We start from the raw sequence: 19,693 nt of genomic DNA, 5'->3' as shown, positions 1-19,693 counted from the left end.
CGTTACCTCTAACAAGCAGTGAGGCGTAGGACCTCTTGTCGCCTGCCTCAAAGGAGATGGTGCCCGAGTCTTTACGAGCCAGTTGTTTGAACGTGAGGCTGTGGTAGCCCCCCGGGATCACTTGGATCTCATTTAGCTCATTGGTGTACAGTAAGGTCTCATCCAGGTACCACTTGACCCCAACATAATCGCTGGGACAGATACGACACCTGAACATCACCGTGTCATTCTCCAGACACTCAACATCCTCCAGCTCGTCCATGATCAACACCTTCTGACCTGCAGAGATCACACACCCAGGGATTTAACATGAAACGTGCAAGCTGTATAGAATGGGTATACTCAAAATGCCTGCCATTCCACCTGTCACTGAATGCTGACTTGAATGTGAAAGACCGTTCTATTCATTCTATTTCTATGGCCTTACCATGCACGGTCAGTAGCGCCCGGCTCTGCATGGTGCCAACATCGCAGGTGTACACGTCGGTGTCAACCTTCTCCAGGCAGCTGATGGTGAGGTAGAGGACCACGCCCTTCTGCTTCATCACATATTTCCTGCCCACCCGGAGCTCTGCCATGCCCTTCAGCCAGGTCACCCGCTTGGCCGGAAGTCTCGTCTCGCACTCCAGCATCACCTTGCTCTTCTCCTCGGCCCGTGTGTCCCGCAGCTCCCGAGCAAATGTGTGCTGCAGCTCTGCAGGGGTGGGATGGGTTAAACACACTTCCTGTGTACTACACCTGAGCAGGTGTGTGGAGCGACAACATGGTACAAAAGCAGTACAAAAACTGTCCCGAACATTTTAAAACAAGTCCTTCAAGTCATCAGTCTCAAGTCAAAGTCCAGTCCTGAGTCTTGAGGCTCTAATGTGCATGTGACACAAATCCACAACTTTGCTAAACAGCACTATACCATTACAGAAATACTGRAGTACTACCCAGTACTTGCCTCTGACCTCTAGCTTGGCCCGGGTGGCGATGCCGTCAGCCTCACAGCAGTACTCCCCAGAGTCTCTGATACAGGTGTTCGTGATCACCAGCCGTACCAGGTGCTCCTCCACACTGATCTCGTACTTGGGYGGYCTGTGCCTGATCTGATGGCCGTTCTTCAGCCAGCGGATGAAGGCCTCAGGCTTGGTGATCTCACAGCTCAGCTCAGCGTCCTCCCCTGGGGTGGCTTTGACGCTCGTCATGTCCCTGAACACATGCACCGGCTTCTCTATAGGAGTAGGGTTATATGTTACACATTACATCCAGATTTTCTCTAGGGACACATACATTATAATATGTTTACAGCAGGCCCTCTGTCGAGACACAGACACATGTTGCTATAGGTTCTCTTTAGGAACAAACACACATTGTAGAGTAATTAATATTACTTGAGTGAAATACTATTTTTGCCTTTCCAGAGATTAGGTCATGACTGGCCATGATGACACCCAGCTTTGTATACATTTCAGACACTCACCTTTGACAAACAGCATGGTCCGGCAGCTGAGGTCTTTGACGAAGAAGACTACGTCCCCGGCTTCAGTCACAGTTGCGTCTCTGATGGTCATCTTGTACTTGCGACCCTTGTTTACGATCTGGATGCGGCTGTTGCTGACCACAAGTCGACCGTTCAGGGTCCAGGAGGGCTCGTCGATGACATTGTGAGAGAGGACGCACTCGAAACTGCAGCTCTCGCCCTCCAGAACGGCGACAGTCTTCATACGCTGGGCGATGGTGATGTGAATGTCTGCGGAGGGAAATTTCAGTGAGATCAGGTGGACAATTGATTGACGATCAGATGGACATTTCTGGTCCAATAATTTCTGGACCAGACCTCACTGATGATCTGGACCATACATACCATGTACAGTGACCTTGGCCTTGGTCTGGCTGGTGCCCAGGTCACAGCTGTAGTGGCCTGCATCATCCTTACTCAGACTATGGATGATGAGCGTTAAGGACTTCCCAGACATGAGCAGCTCATATTTGTCACTGCTGGCCAGGACCGTACCATCCTTCCTCCAGACAGGGGTGACCGTTTCCTTCGAGGTCTCACACTGCAGACACACCTTCCCCTCCTCCTCCCCTGACATGTCTTCTAGAGACCTGAGGAACACTGCTGGCTTTTCTGGAGGAGACAAGAAACAGTACAAACACATTAGCTACTGATCTAATCTAAATCTCTTACGTTCGTCCATGCATCAGTAGCTGATAAATATCTTGCTCATTCAGAGTTACTTAAGGAAATCATTTCAATCATCTTCAGGTCTCAGACATACCAAGTCTACTATATTTGCTTCATTTTCCAATTAGATCTCCAGATTGGGGAAAAACAAACTCGGTACTGACMAGGAACATACAACCCCTAGAATTACACTACCTTCTCAATTACTCTTGCAGTGGAAGCTCACAAGTGAAAAGTGACAACTGTACAAGGCATACCTTTGACCTTGAGGGAGGTGGACTCTGTGAGAAGGCCAGCCTTGAAGGTCACCCTGCTCTCCTGTGGGCGGAGATTTTTGATGGTGAGGCTGTGAATGGTGCCCATGTTCTGAATCCTGGTAACAGTGTTGGCGTTGAGGTGGTTGTCGTTCAGAAGCCACTGCACATTGGCTACCACGTAGTTGAGTTCACATGTGAACGTGGCGTTGCTATCCTCTTCCACCTTCACGTGCTCCAGGTGCCTTACGATCTTCAGCCTTCGCACTGAAAAAAAAATATATAGTTCATATCCATGGTGTAAGGGTTTTCCTGTCGTTAATATCTACCTTTTCTACAAGAGTTGGGTCTAATCCTGAATGCTGATTAGTTAAAACCGCATTGCAGCCGGTGTCTATTCCAAAAGTAAATCGATGATGTTAAAATGCCTATTTACTCTGTTCCATCTGACTGCGCAATCCACTGTCTCATCAGCCCAGCCAGACAATTTATAAACTTGATAGAGTTTGAACTATAAATAGCATCTAGACATTAGCTCACATTTCTTTTAGATTAACATTTTGGTTTTCAACAGTGGAGAATAGTTTAAACCTTACTGTCTGTCTCTCCGACATTTGCAACATTGTTTTAATATTCAAATTCGATCTCCAGTTGTCGCATAGTAATGAATGAGTCTGGGGTCGGGATGAAACAGACAGGCAGGCAACTTTTATCAGCTAGTCGAAATCATGAATCAGCATCATTTTTATGGATATATACAAAGAAATATCAATAGAAAACAGGTCAAACGAAACAAAGTGCAGCTAGTTTTCCAGCTTCAGTGATTGTTTTAGCTGTGTTATTGGCTAGCTCCTTTGAACAACAAGACCTGACAAGAGAGCACATTTTTTATGCCAGATGAAATCACTCATCATTAGCTCATTGTATTGGATCTATCCAAATAAATTTCACTAGAAAACAGCTTAAACCACTAAAAATGCAGCTACTTTGTTGTTATTCAGTCTGCACTGTTTGACGTGACTGTAAGTTAGCCGTAGTTGGCTAGCTAGCAAGCAAGGGATAAGAACGTTGCCAGCCAGTATGGCAATAGAACATTTAGAATGAACGTCTAGTTCGAGTCCATAGATACAGAACAAAAAGACTTAACAACTGGGACGCCTCTCTGGCAACCGAACCGATAGAACGAACAACCAGACGGCTTGGATAGCAACCCTATATTATGTATGTATGACTAAATTAATCTAAGTAAAGTTAATGAAAATATGTAAATTATTATTTGAATATGTTGGTAACCCGTTGTATAAAAGGAGCACCTATGTGAGAATGCTATTCACTGACTACAGCTCAGCGTTCAACACCYTAGTGTCCTCAAAGCTCATCACTAAGCTAAGGACCCTGGGAATAAACACCTCCCTCTGCAAAGGGATCCTGGACTTCCTGATGGGCCACCCCCAGGTAGTATTTWTTTWWTTTTTTTATTTAACTAGGCAAGTTAGTTAAAACAAATTCTTATTTACAATGACGGCCTACACCGTCCAAACCCAGACAACGCTGGTCCAATTGTGTGCCGCCCTATGACCTATTGTGATTCAGCCTGGATTCGAACCAGGGACTGTAGTGACACCACTTGTACTGAGATGSAGTGCATTAGACCCCTGCGCCACTCAGGAGGTAATGGTAGGTAACAACACATCTGCCACGCTGATCCTCAACACGGGGGCCCCTCAGGGGTGTGTGCTCAGTCCACTCCTGTGCTCCCTGTTCACTCATGACTGCATGGCCAGGCATGACTCCAACACCATCATGAAGTTTGCAGATGACACAACAGTGGTATACCTGATCACTGACAACGATGAGACAGACTATATGGAGGAGGTCAGAGACCTGGCCGTGTGATGCCAGGACAACAACCTCTCCCTCAACGTGATCAAGACAAAGGAAATTATTGTGGACTACAGGAAACGGAGGATCGAGCACGCCCCCATTCTAATCGGCAAGGCTATAATGGAGCAGGTTGACAGCTTCAAGTTCCTTGGTGTCCACATCACCAACAAACTATCATGGTCCAAACACACTAAGACAGTTGTGAATCTTTTCAGTCTCCTGAGGGGTTCCCCCCCTTGGCATGGGTCCTCAGATCCTCAAAAGTTTCTACAGGTGCATCATCGAGAGCATCCTGACTGGTTGCATCACTGGCAACTGCTCGGCCTCTGACCYCAAGGCACTACAGAGGGTAGTTTTACATTTAAAACAAAACAGAGATGCTAGTTCTAGGTCCCAAGAAACAATCTTTTGTTGGATCTGACAATTCATCTTGATGGTTGTACAGTCGTCTCAAATAAAACTGTGAAGGACCTCAGCGTTACTCTGGACCCTGATCTCTCTTTTTTTACGAACATATCAAGACTGTTTCACGGACAGCTGTTTTCCATCTACGTAACATTGCAAAAATCTGAAAAGTMTTGTCCAAAAATGATGCAGAAAAATGAATCCATGCTTTTGACACTTCTAGATTAGACTACTGGAATGCTCTACTTTCCGGCTACCCGGATAAAGCACTAAATAAACTTCAGTTAGTGTTAAACACGGCTGGCAGAATTTTGACTAGAACCAAAAAATGTGATCATATTACTCCAGTGCTAGACTCTCTACACTGGCTTCCTGTTAAGGCTAGGCCTGATTTCAAGGTTTTACAGCTAACCTACAAAGCATTACATGGGCTTGCTCCTACCTATCTCTCTGATTTGGTCCTGCCATACATACCTACACGTACGCTATGGTCACAAGACGCAGGCCTCCTTATTGTCCATAGAATTTCTAAGCAAACAGCTGCAGGCAGGGCTTACTCTTATAGAGCTAAATTTTTATGGAACGGTCTGCCTATCCATGTGAGAGACGCAGACTCGGTCTTGACCTTTAAGTCTTTATTGAAGACTCATCTCTTCAGTACGTCCTGTCCGGGTTGGCACCCCRCTCGGGTTTGTGCTATGGGGGAGATATTTGTGGGCTATACTCTGCCTTATCTCAGGGTAGTAAGTTGGTGGTTGAAGATATCCCTCTAGTGGTGTGGTGGCTGTGCTTTGGCAAAGTGGGTGGGGTTATATCTTGCCTGGTTGACCCTGTCCAGGGGGTATTGTGGACGGGGCCACAGTGTCACAGTGTCTCCCGACCCCTCCTGTCTCAGCCTCCAGTATGTATGCTGCAATGGTTTATGTGTTGGGGGGCTAGGGTCAGTCTATTATATCTGGAGTATTTCTCCTGTCTTATCTGGTGTCCTGTGTGAATTTAAGTATGCACCCTCCAATTCTCTTTCTCTCTTTTTTTCTCTCTCACTCTCTCTCTCTTTCTCTCTTTCTCTCAGAGGACCTGAGCCTTAGGACCATGCCTCAGGACTACCTGGCCTGATGACTTCTTGCTGTCCCCAGTCCACCTGGTCGTGCTGCTGCTCCAGTTTCAACTGTTCTGCCTGCGGCTATGGAACCCTGACCTGTTCACCGGACGTGCTACCTTGTCCCGGACCTGCTGTTTTCGACTCTCTCTCTCTACCGCACCTGCTGTCTCTAACTCTGAGTGATCGGCTATGAAAAGCCAACTGACATTTACTCCTGAGGTGCTGACCTGTTGCACCCTCTACAACCACTGATTATTATTATCTGACCCTGCTGGTCATCTGTGAACGTTTCAAAATCTTAGCCATGTACTGTTATAATCTCCACCCGGCACAGCCAGAAGAGGACTGACCACCCCACCGAGACTGGTTCCTCTCTAGGTTTCTTTCTAGGTTCCTGCCTTTCTAGGGAATTTTTCCTAGCCACCGTGCTTCTACATCTGCATTGCTTGCTGTTTGGGGTTTTAGGCTGGGTTTCTGTATAGTACTTTCGTGACATCGGCTGATGTAAAAAGGGCTTTATAAATACATTTGATTGATTGAATGATAGTGCATACGGCCCAGTACATCACTGGGCTCAAGCTTCCTGCCATCCAGGACCTCTATACCAGGCGGTGTCAGAGGAAGGCCATAAAATTGTCAACGACTCCAGCCACCCTAGTCATAGACTGTTCTCTCTTCTTCTGCATGGCAAGCGGTACCGGAGCGCCAAGTCTAGGTCTAAAACGCTGCTTAACAGCTTCTACCTCCAAGCCATACGACCCCTGAACAGTTAATCAAAGGGCCCTCTTTTACGCTGCAGCTACTCTCTGTTTATTGTCTATGCATAGTCACTTTAACTCTACCTACATGTACATATTGTGATTGTTATTTTACTGCCGCTGTTTAATTATGTGTTACTTTTATTTCTTATTTAAAAAATTGTACTTAACACTTATTTTTCTTAACTTCTTAAAGCATTGTTGGTAAAGGGCTCGTAAGTAAGCATTTCACTSTAAGGTCTACACCTGTTGTATTCAGAACATGTGACAAATAACATTTGATTTGATTTGATAATGCCCTCAAAGCCGGTGTTCGATGGATATATTGGCACGGTTTGGCGGCCCTCGACTTCGTCTCYGGCGTAACAACACCCGTGCCAGTGTATCCTCCAAACACCGGCTTATCTGGCATTATCACTGAAACAGCACAGTATAGACGAAGCAGTATAGATGAAGTGATATGTAAAGAGTTTCACTTCATCAAGCATGAAGCTGATTTCCATGATCAACCATCTGAACGTTGAAGCTTTGTCCCCAAAAAATATTTGTGGTCCTCTTTATTACTGTATGAACAACAGCATCCTCACCCTCCACAGTAACCTTGGCTGTGCTCTTTGACCCTCCAGCCATGCAGCTGTACTGGCCAGTGTCGGTCTCCTTGAGGCCCTGGATGGTCAGCTCTGCCTGGCTCTTCTCCGTCCTCATGCTGTACTTGCTGGATGTCTGCAAGGCAGTGCGGCCCCTGTACCAGCGCACCACCCTGGGGGAGGGGGCAAACTGACACCTCAGTGTGACCGAGCTGTTCTCTTTAGCCTCCGCGTCTGGCATGGGCTGGACCACTTTCAGAGGGCGCTCTGGAAAGGTACAGGGATGGATAATGATATAATACAGTATGTTAGTCTGTTTAAGGGATTCAAAAGCAAAGTACGAACCCAACGGGAAACACCTCTCACAATACAGTACTCTACCCTAGAGCCTGGAGGGTCATTGTCAACAGTAAGCAGGGCATCGTTCCAACTTCCACTTGGTGACAATCAACCTTACCCTTAACGGTGAGCTGTGCGGTGGAGCGGCTCTTCCCGGCGTTGAACTGCACAGGGCCGGTCATAGAGCTGTCCGTGCTGATGAAGCAGAGGGTGTGCAGTGTGCCCTGCCGGTCTATGCTCAGTTCAGGCCCCTCCATCAGGACCTCTCCGTCCAGGGTCCACTTTGGGGGTCTCCCCACCCTCAGGCTGGTCTCCACCTGGAACAGGGCCTCCCTGGGCTCGGTCACCTTCACAGACCTCAGCCCCTGCACTATGCTGATCGCCTGCTCTGCATGCACAGGGAGCACACATTGGATCAGCATCATCACTTAGAGCTACTTCAAAGGAAAGTGTACACCCAGGAAGTGTGTAAGGTAGATAGTTGGGTTATCAGTGTGAACATACATTACATGGCCAAAAGTGTGTGGACACCTACTCGTCAAACATCTCATTCCAAAATTATGGGCATTAATATGGAGTTGGTCACCCCTTTGCTGCTATAACAGCCTCCACTCTTCTGGGAAGGCTTTCCACTKGATGTTGGAACATTGCTGCAGGGACTTGCTTCCATTCAGCCACAAGAGCATTGATGTTGGGAGATTAGGCCTGCCTCGCAGCCGGCGTTCCAGTTCATCCCAAAAGTGTTTAGTGGGGTTGAGGTCAGGGCTCTGTGCATGCCAGTCAAGTTCTTCCACACCAATCTCAACAAACCATTTCTGTATGGACCTCGCTTTGTGCACAGGGGCATTGTCATGCTGAAACAGGAAAGGGACTTCCCCAAACTGTTGCCACAAAGTTGGAAGCAAAGAATTGTCTAGAATGTACCGTTAAGATTTCCCTTCCCTGGAAATAAGGGACTTAGCCCAAACCATGAACAGCAGACCCAGACCATTATTCCTCCGCCACCAAACTTTATAGTTGGCACTATGCATTCGAACAGGTAGCGTTCTCCTGGCATCCGCCAAACCCAGGTTCGTCCATCGGATTGCTAGATGGAGAAGCGTGATTCATCACTCCAGAGAATGCATTTCCACTACTCCAGAGTCCAATGGCGGCGAGCTTTACACCACTCCAGCCGACGCTTGGCATTGCGCATGGTGATCTTAGGCTTGTGTGCAGCTGCTCAGCCATGGAAATCCATTTCATGAAGCTCCCAACGAACCGTTCGTGTGCAGACGTTGCTTCCAGTGGCAGTTTGGAACTCGGTAGCGGGTGTCGCAAACGAAGACTGATGATTTGTACATGCTAAGCGCTTCAGCACTCGTCGGTCCCGTTCTGTGAGCTTGTGTTACCACTTCGCGGCTGAACCTAGATGTTTCCACTTCACAATAACAGCACTTACAGATAACCAGGGCAGCTCTAGCAGGGCATAAATTTGACTTGTTGGAAAGGTGGCATCCTATGGCGGCGCCACATTAAAAGTCACTGAGCTCTTCAGTACGGGCCATTCTACTGCCAATGTTTGTCTATGGAGATTGTATGGCTGTGTGCTCGATTTTATACACTCGTCAGCAACGGGTGTGGCTGAAATAGCCGAATCCACTAATTTGAAGGGGTGTTCACATACTTTTAGCCATGTAGTATATTTAGTTGAATGATGTGTTTTGGTGACTTACGGATAAGTATGAGGGTGTAACACTTTATATGAAGGTCTGCTTGTAAACTGCTTATTAACATTTAGCATAAAAATATACCTAACATTGGAGCTASTATGTTAAGCTGGCCAGACAATAAGTCCGAATGAATTACAATGAGCATCTCACCCTCCACTAGCAGTTGGCAGGAGGTCTTGTCATCGCCAGCGTCACAGGTGTAGGTGTCCTCGTCTGACGAGGCCACGTCATCAATGTGCAGCTGCCTGTAGACATCGTCGCTAACAATCTGGTGCTTCTTGCTGGGTTGGATCTCACTCCTGTTCTTGAACCACCTGACCAGGGCGTTGGCCCTGGACACCTGGCACTCCAGCAGTCCTTTGTGTTTGTACATAGCAATCTTCACTCTCAGAGGCTTCACTATCTGCACAGGCAGCTCTGTGGAAATAGGAGTACCACTGAACCATTGCTTATTGAAGCTTCACCTGATGAGGCCACTTAGGCCAGATTACAGTTGTTTTTTTGTTGTTGTCATTGACGAACATTGAGATCGTTGATTCTAAAAAGAGATGTTCACCTTTTACCGTGAGAGTTGCATAGGAGGAGACCCTGTCTGCGGTGAATTTGATCTCCCCAGCATTTGCTGGCCTTACAGACTTGAAGCACATGGTGTGAGTTTGACCTGTATTCAGATGGAAATAGGTGTTTCATTAGTCGTTTTCAATTATGTGTATAAACCCCTGGATTGCTGATGCTATTCAATGGCCAATGAGAGGCTTTGAAGCCACCAGCCGCCATATTGGCACTCCACACTAGGAGCAGTCCTCCATAGGAATGAATGGAATCCTACAGTATTTCAATTACATGTTTCAAGGACAAAATTACATGTATTTAAGTATGTGTTTGTTCTATTGGGGACAGTAACATTAATGGGGAGAGTAAAAAAAATGTGGTAACACTTTCTATGAAGAACATATGCGTAATGCATTATACATGTACCCATAATGCACTACGATAGAGTAATAATGCCCTATAAGCATAGTTATACACTCACATAAAGACTTATATAGACTCATAAGTCCGTGRACCAATACTCCTAGTGCATTATAGGTATAATAGAATTAAGCAATAAGGCCCGAGGGGGTGTGGTATATGGCCAATATACCACAGCTAGGGGCTGTTCTTACGCATGACGCAACGCGGAGTGCCTGGATACTGCCTTTAGCCGTGGTATTTTGGCCATATACCACAAACCCCCGAGGTTCCTTATTGCTATTATAAACTGGTTACCAACGTAATTACAAGAGTAAAAATAAATGTTTTGACATACCCGTGGTATACGGTCTGATACGCCAAGGCTTTCAGCCAATCAGCATGCAGGGCTCGAACCAGCCAGTTTATAATCGCTTATAATGTACAGCAACATAGCGCTGGTCACTTTTTCCTCAAGGATCATACAGTATTATAAACGACCATCAGTGTGATGATTCTAATGTATGTTTTTGTCAATGAGCAGCACATCATTATTACTACATCATAATCTTTGTTATGGTGTGTTATAGCGCATACTTATAAGCCACTATGAAGTCATCTTTGATTGCTTTAGGTAAAGTGATGAAACGCCTAAGGCAGACAGATATAATACACCTGTTAAAGCTGTTAGGATACAATTATAAAAAGTGTGCATTGTCAGCTTTTAGCAAGGTATACCTTTCTCTGTATTTCAACAGCGCCTCCTGTCAGTCATCTAGGGTTAATACATATCGTCGGTAGTGTACCGAGCTATAAACACATGTCCATGACAAGGCTCAGCTGTGTCCCATGCTCACCCTCGTGCCTGATCTTGACGTTGTCTCCGTGTTTGATCCTGGTGTTGTCGTTGTACCAACGCCCGTCCACGTCCTCACAGTTGACCTCACACAGGAAGGTCACACTCTGCCTCTCAGTCACTTCCTCATCTTCCAACTCCTTCACAATCTGTATGTCTCTGGCTGGCAGACAACGACAGGGAGACAAACACAGACAGATAGGCCAGACGTTACCTAGAGGTCCAGTGTGCGATTCGATCAAATGATGTGCTGTGATGTATTGTGGTCCGTACTGGGATTTATCTGTGATTTTACATTTATTCTTCGCCAAGCCATTAGTCTGGATGAAAAGTCAGTGAGAAAATATCAGGCTAACATAGAAACAGACTGGCAATAAGACTTCCGGCTATTACAGAAGCATTAGACTTAGAAAGGGTCATACAATTGTCCCAGATGCATTATTCCTCTCAACTGTTGTGTTCTGTCATATTGTTACCTATGACAGTGAGTTGGCCTGAGGTTTGGATCCAGTTTTGGCTCCCGTCAGTCTGGAAGGAGAACAGGCCAGTGTCTCCTAAGGTGACCCGGGTGAAGGTGAGAGTGTGTTTATTCCGATGGGTAGTGATGCGACAGGTAGGCTTGGACTTGAGCTTGACCCCGTCCTTGGTCCACGTGCCCGCTATGTAGGACAGGTTGAGGGTCACCTCGAACGTGCAGCCCTCCCTCTCACACACATCCACATCCTCCAGCCCCTTCACTACCTGGAGATGGATCTGGTTCTCTGCAGACAGAGAGTAAGATATGTTCCAACAAGTGTGTGTGTGCTCGTGGGGGAGGGAGAGATTTCACATTTCTATGTCGGGTCATTGAATATTGAATAAAGTTGAGCGAAATACAAAGTCAAAGAAAAGTAACTGCATAGAATGTGTCCCGTGGAATGGAGGCCTTACTTGCAGCAGTTACTTTGCTCCCAGACTTGTCTCCCATGGTTTGTCAGGAGGGATGGCTTCAACCACTTCTGATAGTGGTTGGCTTTCCCCTTGTCCGTATCTCTAGGTTGTCRCTAGGGCTAAAACGGCACAGTTTGATACATCTTTAAAAACATGCTGGAAGTCACGGAAACCTTCATATTGACTTGTAAATAACCCCTCCACTCTCTCACTCTCACAGACATTTTTCAAAAATGAAGGACCAACGTGGACTTGAGAGCGACACTTTAATATGGCTATACTGGGATGTGGCATGGATGGCTGGCACCCGACATCATGAAGATGACAAGTAATCTCTGTCACCTTACATGGCTGAGCTCTGCATCACTAATTTAGCGTCTGCTGTGCTGCCCCCTCCAGCAGTCTACATGTACAGTATGTATGTGAGGAGACTCCGCTAACCTCAAAATGGGTTAAACAAACGAAAGGTGTCAATCAGTATGACTGACTGACATAGAATACAAAAACAGAACCAATGGATGAGTTGAAAGGTTTTTAAGACTCCAACCCACTATGAGGGGCGTGAAGCTTGATAATGGCGGAGTGCCATCCAAGGACAAGACCTCATCAAATGACTTGCCACGTCACGTCATTTTAACTCACGTGGTGCTGTGTGCGTAATACAGAAATACAGACACATTCTCAGTCAACACTGTCTCACAGACCTCATGCTACGAAACCCAATAAGGTTATCGACAAAGGAGGTCAGCCAAAGTCACTTCACATATTTATATATCCAAACAGCTGTGGAGAAAGTATATGATTAACCGTCATGCATCTCCCACTCGGGACTTTGTCATTTTTCATGTATCTGTTTCCATAGAAGTAAAACATTTAAACAACTGGATCACATTAACATTGGCCAAATGGGCAACTGGCTAGTGTGAGCACGTAGTACGATATTCAGTCTACAATACTAATTGATGGATGACATAGTCACAACTTGTCACTGCAGGAACATAGAGCAGAACAGAAGATAGACACAACGCCAAACAGCTTTGAAGTTATACTAAATGTTCACGTGAACACCTGCCTGTAATGTCATAATTCTCAGACCAATGAGCATCATGGTCCCAAATCATTATCAATTTCCTGACGCATATAAGTAAGCGCCAGAAAATGGTCAATGGCAGTGATTTCTTTTGATACAATAAAATACAGTATCAGAAATAGAACTCTGACCAACTGCAGTGGTGTACCCACCTTAAGCCTGGTCAGCTGTATTCTGGGAAAATCTCTTTCCTCACATGCCCTCTCAGTATCCTAACGAAAATACCACTTTCAGCTGGACAAAAAAGCCGCCTGTCATGAAAGGTATGTCCGACCTTTGTCTTTCTTCACCCCAAATCCCTCAAGATTAACAACAAAAGTTAGGCGAGGAGAGAGGATGCCCAGGTTGGAGGGCTAGCCTACCACACGGTCTCCAGAGCGGACYGTCAGTCGGCCAATGGCCCTTTCTCTTTTTTTCCTGCTTTGGTAAAGCCTAATGCTGAACAGCTGAACAACATCTCTCCTGTCAGACTCCCCTCCAAAATAGACCAGTGTCATCTCACACTGTTGCGTTTACGCACTGAAGGTAGGTGAGGAGTCAAACGCAGGAGAGCAGAGATGTCAGCGTAGCGTATAATTTAATAAAGGCAAGTCCAAAAACACGGTACAGTACAATACRCCAAAAACAACGCCCAAGACAATGGGAACTAACAGTAAGGCGCAAAAACACAACGCACCTTATTATAATAACCACACGCGAAATACACTGAGGAAAGCCTCCARAAGCAACAAGAAAATAATCCCGCACAAACCTAAGCGGGGAAACAGGGGTAAATATACACACAAACTAAAGCAAATGAAAACCAGGTGTGAATGAACCAAAGACAAAACAAACGGAAAAGGAAACATGGATCGGTGATGGCTAGTATGCCGGCGACGCCGAGCACCGCCCGAACAGGGAGAGGAACCACCTTCGGTGGAAGTCGTGACAGTACCCCCCCCCCCCCTGAAGGCGCCCCTGAAGGCGGTGAAACTCCCTCAGCAGAGATGGGTCTAATACGTCCTCCACCGGCACCCAGCATCTCTCCTCCGGGCCGTACCCCTCCCAATCCACGAGGTACTGAAGGCCCCTCACCTGAAGCCTTGAGTCCAGTATAGACCGAAATGCATACGCCGGGGCCCCCTCGATGTCCAGGGGGGGCGGAGGGACCTCCCGCACCTCAGCTTCTTGAAGCGGACCAGCCACCACCGGCTTGAGGAGAGACACATGAAACGAGAGGTTAATACGGTAATAAGGGGGGAGCTGTAACCTGTAACACACCTCGTTTATTCTCCTCAGGACTTTAAATGGCCCCACAAACCGCAGACCCAGCTACCGGCAGGGCAGGCGGAGGGGCAGGTTTCGGGTCGGGAGCCAGACCCGGTCCCACGGTGCGAACACCGGGGCCTCACTGCAGTGACGGTCAGCGCTTGCCTTCTGCCGCCCTTCAGCCCGTTTCAGGCACCCGTGGGCGGCACGCTAAGATAGCTTTGGCTTTACTGCAGTGAGGCAAGTCCTGCCCAGCATCAGTAGTGTGGATATATCCACGCAAGTTCCTAAATCACCAGACAATTATATAATAAACATGCTATGATGGTTTTCCCATTTGTGCTTATGTCATATTGGATGGGAAGCTCTCCTCTGACCAAAGAAATTGTTGGATTTTYTGCCTGTTCCTGCAAATTCCTTGGATTGTAAACTGTCATGGRCATATTGATTCAATGGTTGTAAAGCTAGGTCTGTCCATGATCAAGAAATTATTTTCTTTTTTGACACCAGACTCCACAAAGCAAGTCCGGCAGGTTCTAGGGTCTAGGTTCTAGGTATCTATCTTGATTATTACCCAGTCATATGGTCAGGTGCTGCAAAGAAGGACGTAGAAAAACTGCAGCTGGCCCAGAACAGAGCGGCACATCTTGCTCMTCATTGTAATCAGAGGGCTAAATTCAATACCATGTATGCCAGTCTCTCTTGGCTAACAGTTGAGGAGAGACTGATTGCATTACTTCTTTTTAGAAGAAACATTATGTGCATAGTCAACTTACACACAGCTCTGACCACTCGTATCCACAGACGTGCCTCCAGTCTCCTAACCTAGACACAAATTCAATAAAAACGACAGTATTTACACTAAGAGCGGCCATGGTTGCATTGCATTTTTGCAAAATGTATTACAAATGAAAAATAGAAAAACCTTATTTACATAAAGTATCCAGACCTTTTGCTATGAGACTCAACATTTATCTCAGGTGCATCCTGTTCCCATTGATCATCCTTGAGATGTTTCTAAACTTGGAGTCCACCTGTTCTGTAAATTCAATTGATTGGACATGATTTGGAAAGGCAACACACCTGTCTATATAAGGTCCCACAGTTGACGGTGCAAAAACCAAGTCCATGAGGTCGAGGAATTGTTCCGTAGAGCTCCAAGACAGGATCGTGTCGAGCACAGATCTGGGGAAGAGTACCAAAAAATAGCGCAGCATTGAAGGTTCCCAAGAACCCACTGGCCTACATCATTCTTAAATGGAAGAGTTTGGAACCCACCAAGACTCTTCTAGAGCCGGCTTGCTCGGCCAAACTGAGCAAATCGGGGGAGAAGGCCATGGTCAGGGAGGTGACAAAGAACCTGATGGTCACTCTGACAGAGCTCCAGATTCCTTTAGTGGAAGCCACTGAAGCCACTCCTCATGTAAAGGCACATGACAGCCCGCCTTGGAGTTTGCCGAAAAGGCACTAAAGACTCTTCAGACCATGGAGAAACAAAGATTCTCTGGTCGGATGAAACCAAGATGGAACCTTGGGGGCCGTGTATGACAAGGCCGTCCACGTTCTGGAGGAAACCTGGCACCATCCCTACGGTGAAGCATGGTGGTGGCAACATCATGCTGTGGGGATGTTTTTCAGTGGCAGGGACTGGGAGACTATTCAGGATTGAGGGAAAGATGAACAGAGCAAAGTACAGAGAGATCCGTGATGAAAACTTGCTCCAGAGCACTCAGGACCTCAGACTGGGGCGAAGGTTCACCTTCCAACAGCACAACGACCCTAAACACACAGCCAAGACAGTCCAGGAGTGGCTTCGGGACAAGTCTTCAATCAAACATTTCTGGAGACCTGAAAATAGCTGTACAGCGACACTCCCCATCCAACCTGACAGAGCTTCAGAGGATCTGCAAAGAAGAATGAGACTCTCCAAATACAGGTGTGCCAAGCTTGTAGCATCATACCCAAGAAGACTGGAGGTTGTAATTCTTAGCCATCCTAAATTGGATCGCTTACTGCGTTTTCAAACAATGTTCCTGTTTGAGTAAGGGTAAAATGAAGTACAGCCACCTTTGACCATGGGTATCTGCGATCTAAATATGTCTTAATCGCAGTTTAAAGGCAAATACAAACAACACATGAATAAAAAATTGTGGTTTTATCTTTTTATATTTAATATAATTCACTTGTAGCCCATATAGGCAGGCATGTATTCTTATATACTACAATAAAAAAATCAGTTTTAAAATATCACACTTTTGACCAATAAATGTCTCAATTTTAAATGACCTGCTCTTTCTTAGATAAGCCTGGAAATAGTTTTGATTGGTAAGACTAAGCAATTTGGTGTTTCCTGGGAAGGGCCCAGCTTTTTAGGGCAGTCAAAATAAGAAACACGTCCAAGTATCTTTCTCTTAGGGATAATTCCCCGTTTAGCCATGAGGACGAATATCACAAAAGAGCTGGCCTCAACGCCACACCGTGGGTAAATCATATGAGAGGATTAGTAAAGATAACTTCGCATTTCTAATCTAGTCGGGTTTGTCGAAATATCATCTCCTTGGTAAGCTTCCTAGATCAAGTGCCAACTGATTGGCAGTCAAGCGTGAGAAGCGGAGTGCTACGCTGGTACATGGGACTAATATCGTTAACACTTAGGTTCTCAAGCAGAGAATCGTAGGTAGATCCCTTTGTAAGACTTTGATTCCCGACGTCCAACTCCCTGAGTACTGTCGTTACAAGTTTGGCTGTGCTGTTTCAGGAGGGCAATCTAGCCTAAGACTTTTCCCTTTTGCCCCAACCTAAATTGGTTTAGACATGATTCCTCTGCTCCCTGGCTGAGTATAGAGAAAAATATGGTGTCTCCTATTGCCCTGGAAGAGGTGGCCTTCACTGATATATCCCTTAAATAATGTAAACTATGCTTTGGTCCTATTATTGCTCACACAATTTCTATTTGGCTCAACATTTAAAAACAATGTAACTGGGAATCAAAATGGCATGACCACACTCCAATCTTTCACAATAATGCCTTGAGATCTGGAGAGCGGCCTTTTGCATCCCCCCAATGGTCCAAATGTAGAATCCGATATCATGGACAGAAATGGTTTGAGATCATTCCAAGATTTGAAATATACATACACATTGGGTGGGGTTAGAGAAATGGGATGGGTGGTTGGGGGTGAAGCCCCACTTTTTTCCCCCTGTTTATACTGAATGCATTATTACTGTGTATGTATTTCTTAATGTTTTCATTTATTTGTGTGGGGGAAAAAATCACACTAATTAACGCTTTAGTCGTACCACGGTTAACTTATGCCACTGCCTACTCTAGACGACTCGTTTTTAAAATTATATGAGCAAAAAACGACGTTCCACTTTATTTGGAACCTAAGCCAGACAAAACTATACATTAAAAACAAAAACAACCCCCCCCCAATAAATATATAAAACAATTAAACGTACCTACTTATATAATATGAGTTGCTCCATACAGGTTGCAAAAGAGCTGGGTTTTTCAAGTTTTTCAAGTATTATACAAAATTCTTGCCACTAACAGAATMGAATATACACTGACAGTACAAAACCTTAGACTGATCAGGTGAAAGCTACAGTTTGATCCCTTATTGATGTCACTTGTTAAATCCACTTTATTCAGTGTAAATGAAGGGGAGGAGACAGGTTAAAGAAGGATTTTTAAGCCTGGAGACAATTAAGACATGGATTMTGTGTGCCATTCAGASGGTGAATGGGAAAGACAAAAGATTTAAGTGCCTTTGAACGGGGTATGATAGTAGGTGCCAGGTGCATTGGTTTTGTAATGAACGAGGGGAGACAGAGAGCTGGTTTCAAGCGCAGGGCGCAGCAGGTGTTTATTGCAATGGACCAGAGAAGGAGGCAGGTAGCTGTGTCCAGGCAGAAGGTCATACACAGGGGGTCCAAAAGGGCAACAGTACAAGCAGGAAAAAGGCTAGTAACGTAGTCTGGGAGATCAGGCAATAGGTAGATAACAGGAAATCCGATAGGCTAAAGCACAGGCAGGGAATAGGCAAAAGGCGTCATTAGTGAGGCAGGCAAAAACTATCATACACAGGAGGAGTAAATCACGGGAAAACCAGAGTTCCGAAAGATGTGTTTCACAAAACAAACAATACCTCACAGTGATGGGGTGCAAAGAACTGAACTAAATAGCATACAGGTGTGTGAACAGGTGATTAGAATTCAGGTGATTGGGATCTGGAGAGTGAGCTGCATTCAGGGGATCTAGGTGTTTGAGAGTGTGAGCTGGAAAGTGGGCTGGAAAGTGAGCTGTATACAGGCTGTCTCTTATACACATCTAGATGTGTATAAGAGACAGGGGCAGATAACAGGAAATCCGATAGGCTAAAGCACAGGCAGGGAATAGGCAAAAGGCGTCATTAGTGAGGCAGGCAAAAACTATCATACACAGGAGGAGTAAATCACGGGAAAACCAGCGTTCCGAAAGATGTGTTTCACAAAACAAACAATACCTCACAGTGATGGGGTGCAAAGAACTGAAGTAAATAGTGTGTGATAATGACATACAGGTGTGTGTGAACAGGTGATTAGAATTCAGGTGATTGGGATCTGGAGAGTGAGCTGCATTCAGGGGATCTAGGTGTTTGAGAGTGTGAGCTGGAAAGTGGGCTGGAAAGTGAGCTGTGTACAGGGGATCTACGTGTTTGAGGGTGTGAGTTGGAAGCAGACGTTATAGACAGGTTTGAGTGTGTCATGAACTGCAAAGCTGCAGTATCCCAGGTGTATCAAGAATGGTCCACCACCCAAAGAACATCAAGGAAACTTGACACAACTGTGGGAAGCATTGGGGTCAACATGGGCCAATATCTCTGTGGAATGCTTTCGACACCTTGTAGAGTGGGTTTTACGGAATCATGGCTCTCTTCGGATATATTGTCCCTGTCCATTCAGCCAGCGGGGTTCTCCGTCCATTGCATGGACAGGAAGAAAGAACTCCCGGGAAAAAGAAAGGTGGAGGGATTTGTTTCATGATTAACAACTCATTGTGTGATTATGGTAATGTGCAGGAACACAAGTCCTTTTGTTCTCCCGATCTGGAATACCTCAGCATCAAATGCCGACCGCATTACCTCCCGAGATAATTGTCTTCGGTCATGGTCACTGCCGTGTACTTTTTGGTCAAGCCGCTGTCCAGTCACTGTGGCAGGTAAATAAAAACAAAAGCATTTACCAGCCCAAAATGTTGCTTGCCATAATTACTGAAAGAAAAAAGGAAACGGATGAGCATGCTTTTTGTTTTTCTAAAACAATAAATATATTACTAGTAAGAGGTAATGAGGTATATTGCTTATTTTCATTTCATTTTTGTGACATGCGTCTTTTAACCAATGTATGTTAAAATAGATTA

The 19,693-nt window shown here is 45.7% G+C and overlaps 1 protein-coding gene across 1 annotated transcript in view; it reads right to left on the bottom strand.

The window, feature by feature from the left end:
• The window catches only part of LOC111975905 (obscurin-like), a 77,026-nt gene extending 65,038 nt beyond the window's left edge, over positions 1–11,988 (bottom strand). The window contains exons 1-13 of the mRNA XM_070447707.1: positions 11,952–11,988; positions 11,498–11,782; positions 11,023–11,184; positions 9,771–9,875; positions 9,365–9,631; positions 7,621–7,890; positions 7,164–7,430; positions 2,431–2,694; positions 1,850–2,116; positions 1,466–1,735; positions 947–1,216; positions 428–694; positions 7–279 (exon numbers count right to left, since the gene is read on the bottom strand). Coding sequence (XP_070303808.1) covers positions 7–279; positions 428–694; positions 947–1,216; positions 1,466–1,735; positions 1,850–2,116; positions 2,431–2,694; positions 7,164–7,430; positions 7,621–7,890; positions 9,365–9,631; positions 9,771–9,875; positions 11,023–11,184; positions 11,498–11,782; positions 11,952–11,988 — 3,004 coding nt within the window. The remainder of the gene's footprint in view (positions 1–6; positions 280–427; positions 695–946; positions 1,217–1,465; positions 1,736–1,849; positions 2,117–2,430; positions 2,695–7,163; positions 7,431–7,620; positions 7,891–9,364; positions 9,632–9,770; positions 9,876–11,022; positions 11,185–11,497; positions 11,783–11,951) is intronic.
• Positions 11,989–19,693: the final 7,705 nt, after the last annotated feature.

Source organism: Salvelinus sp. IW2-2015, linkage group LG16, assembly GCF_002910315.2.
Source record: "Salvelinus sp. IW2-2015 linkage group LG16, ASM291031v2, whole genome shotgun sequence".
NCBI lineage: Eukaryota > Metazoa > Chordata > Actinopteri > Salmoniformes > Salmonidae > Salvelinus > Salvelinus sp. IW2-2015.
The sequence above is the reverse complement of the archived record's forward strand: the minus strand, read 5'-3'. Positions and strand labels throughout refer to the sequence as shown.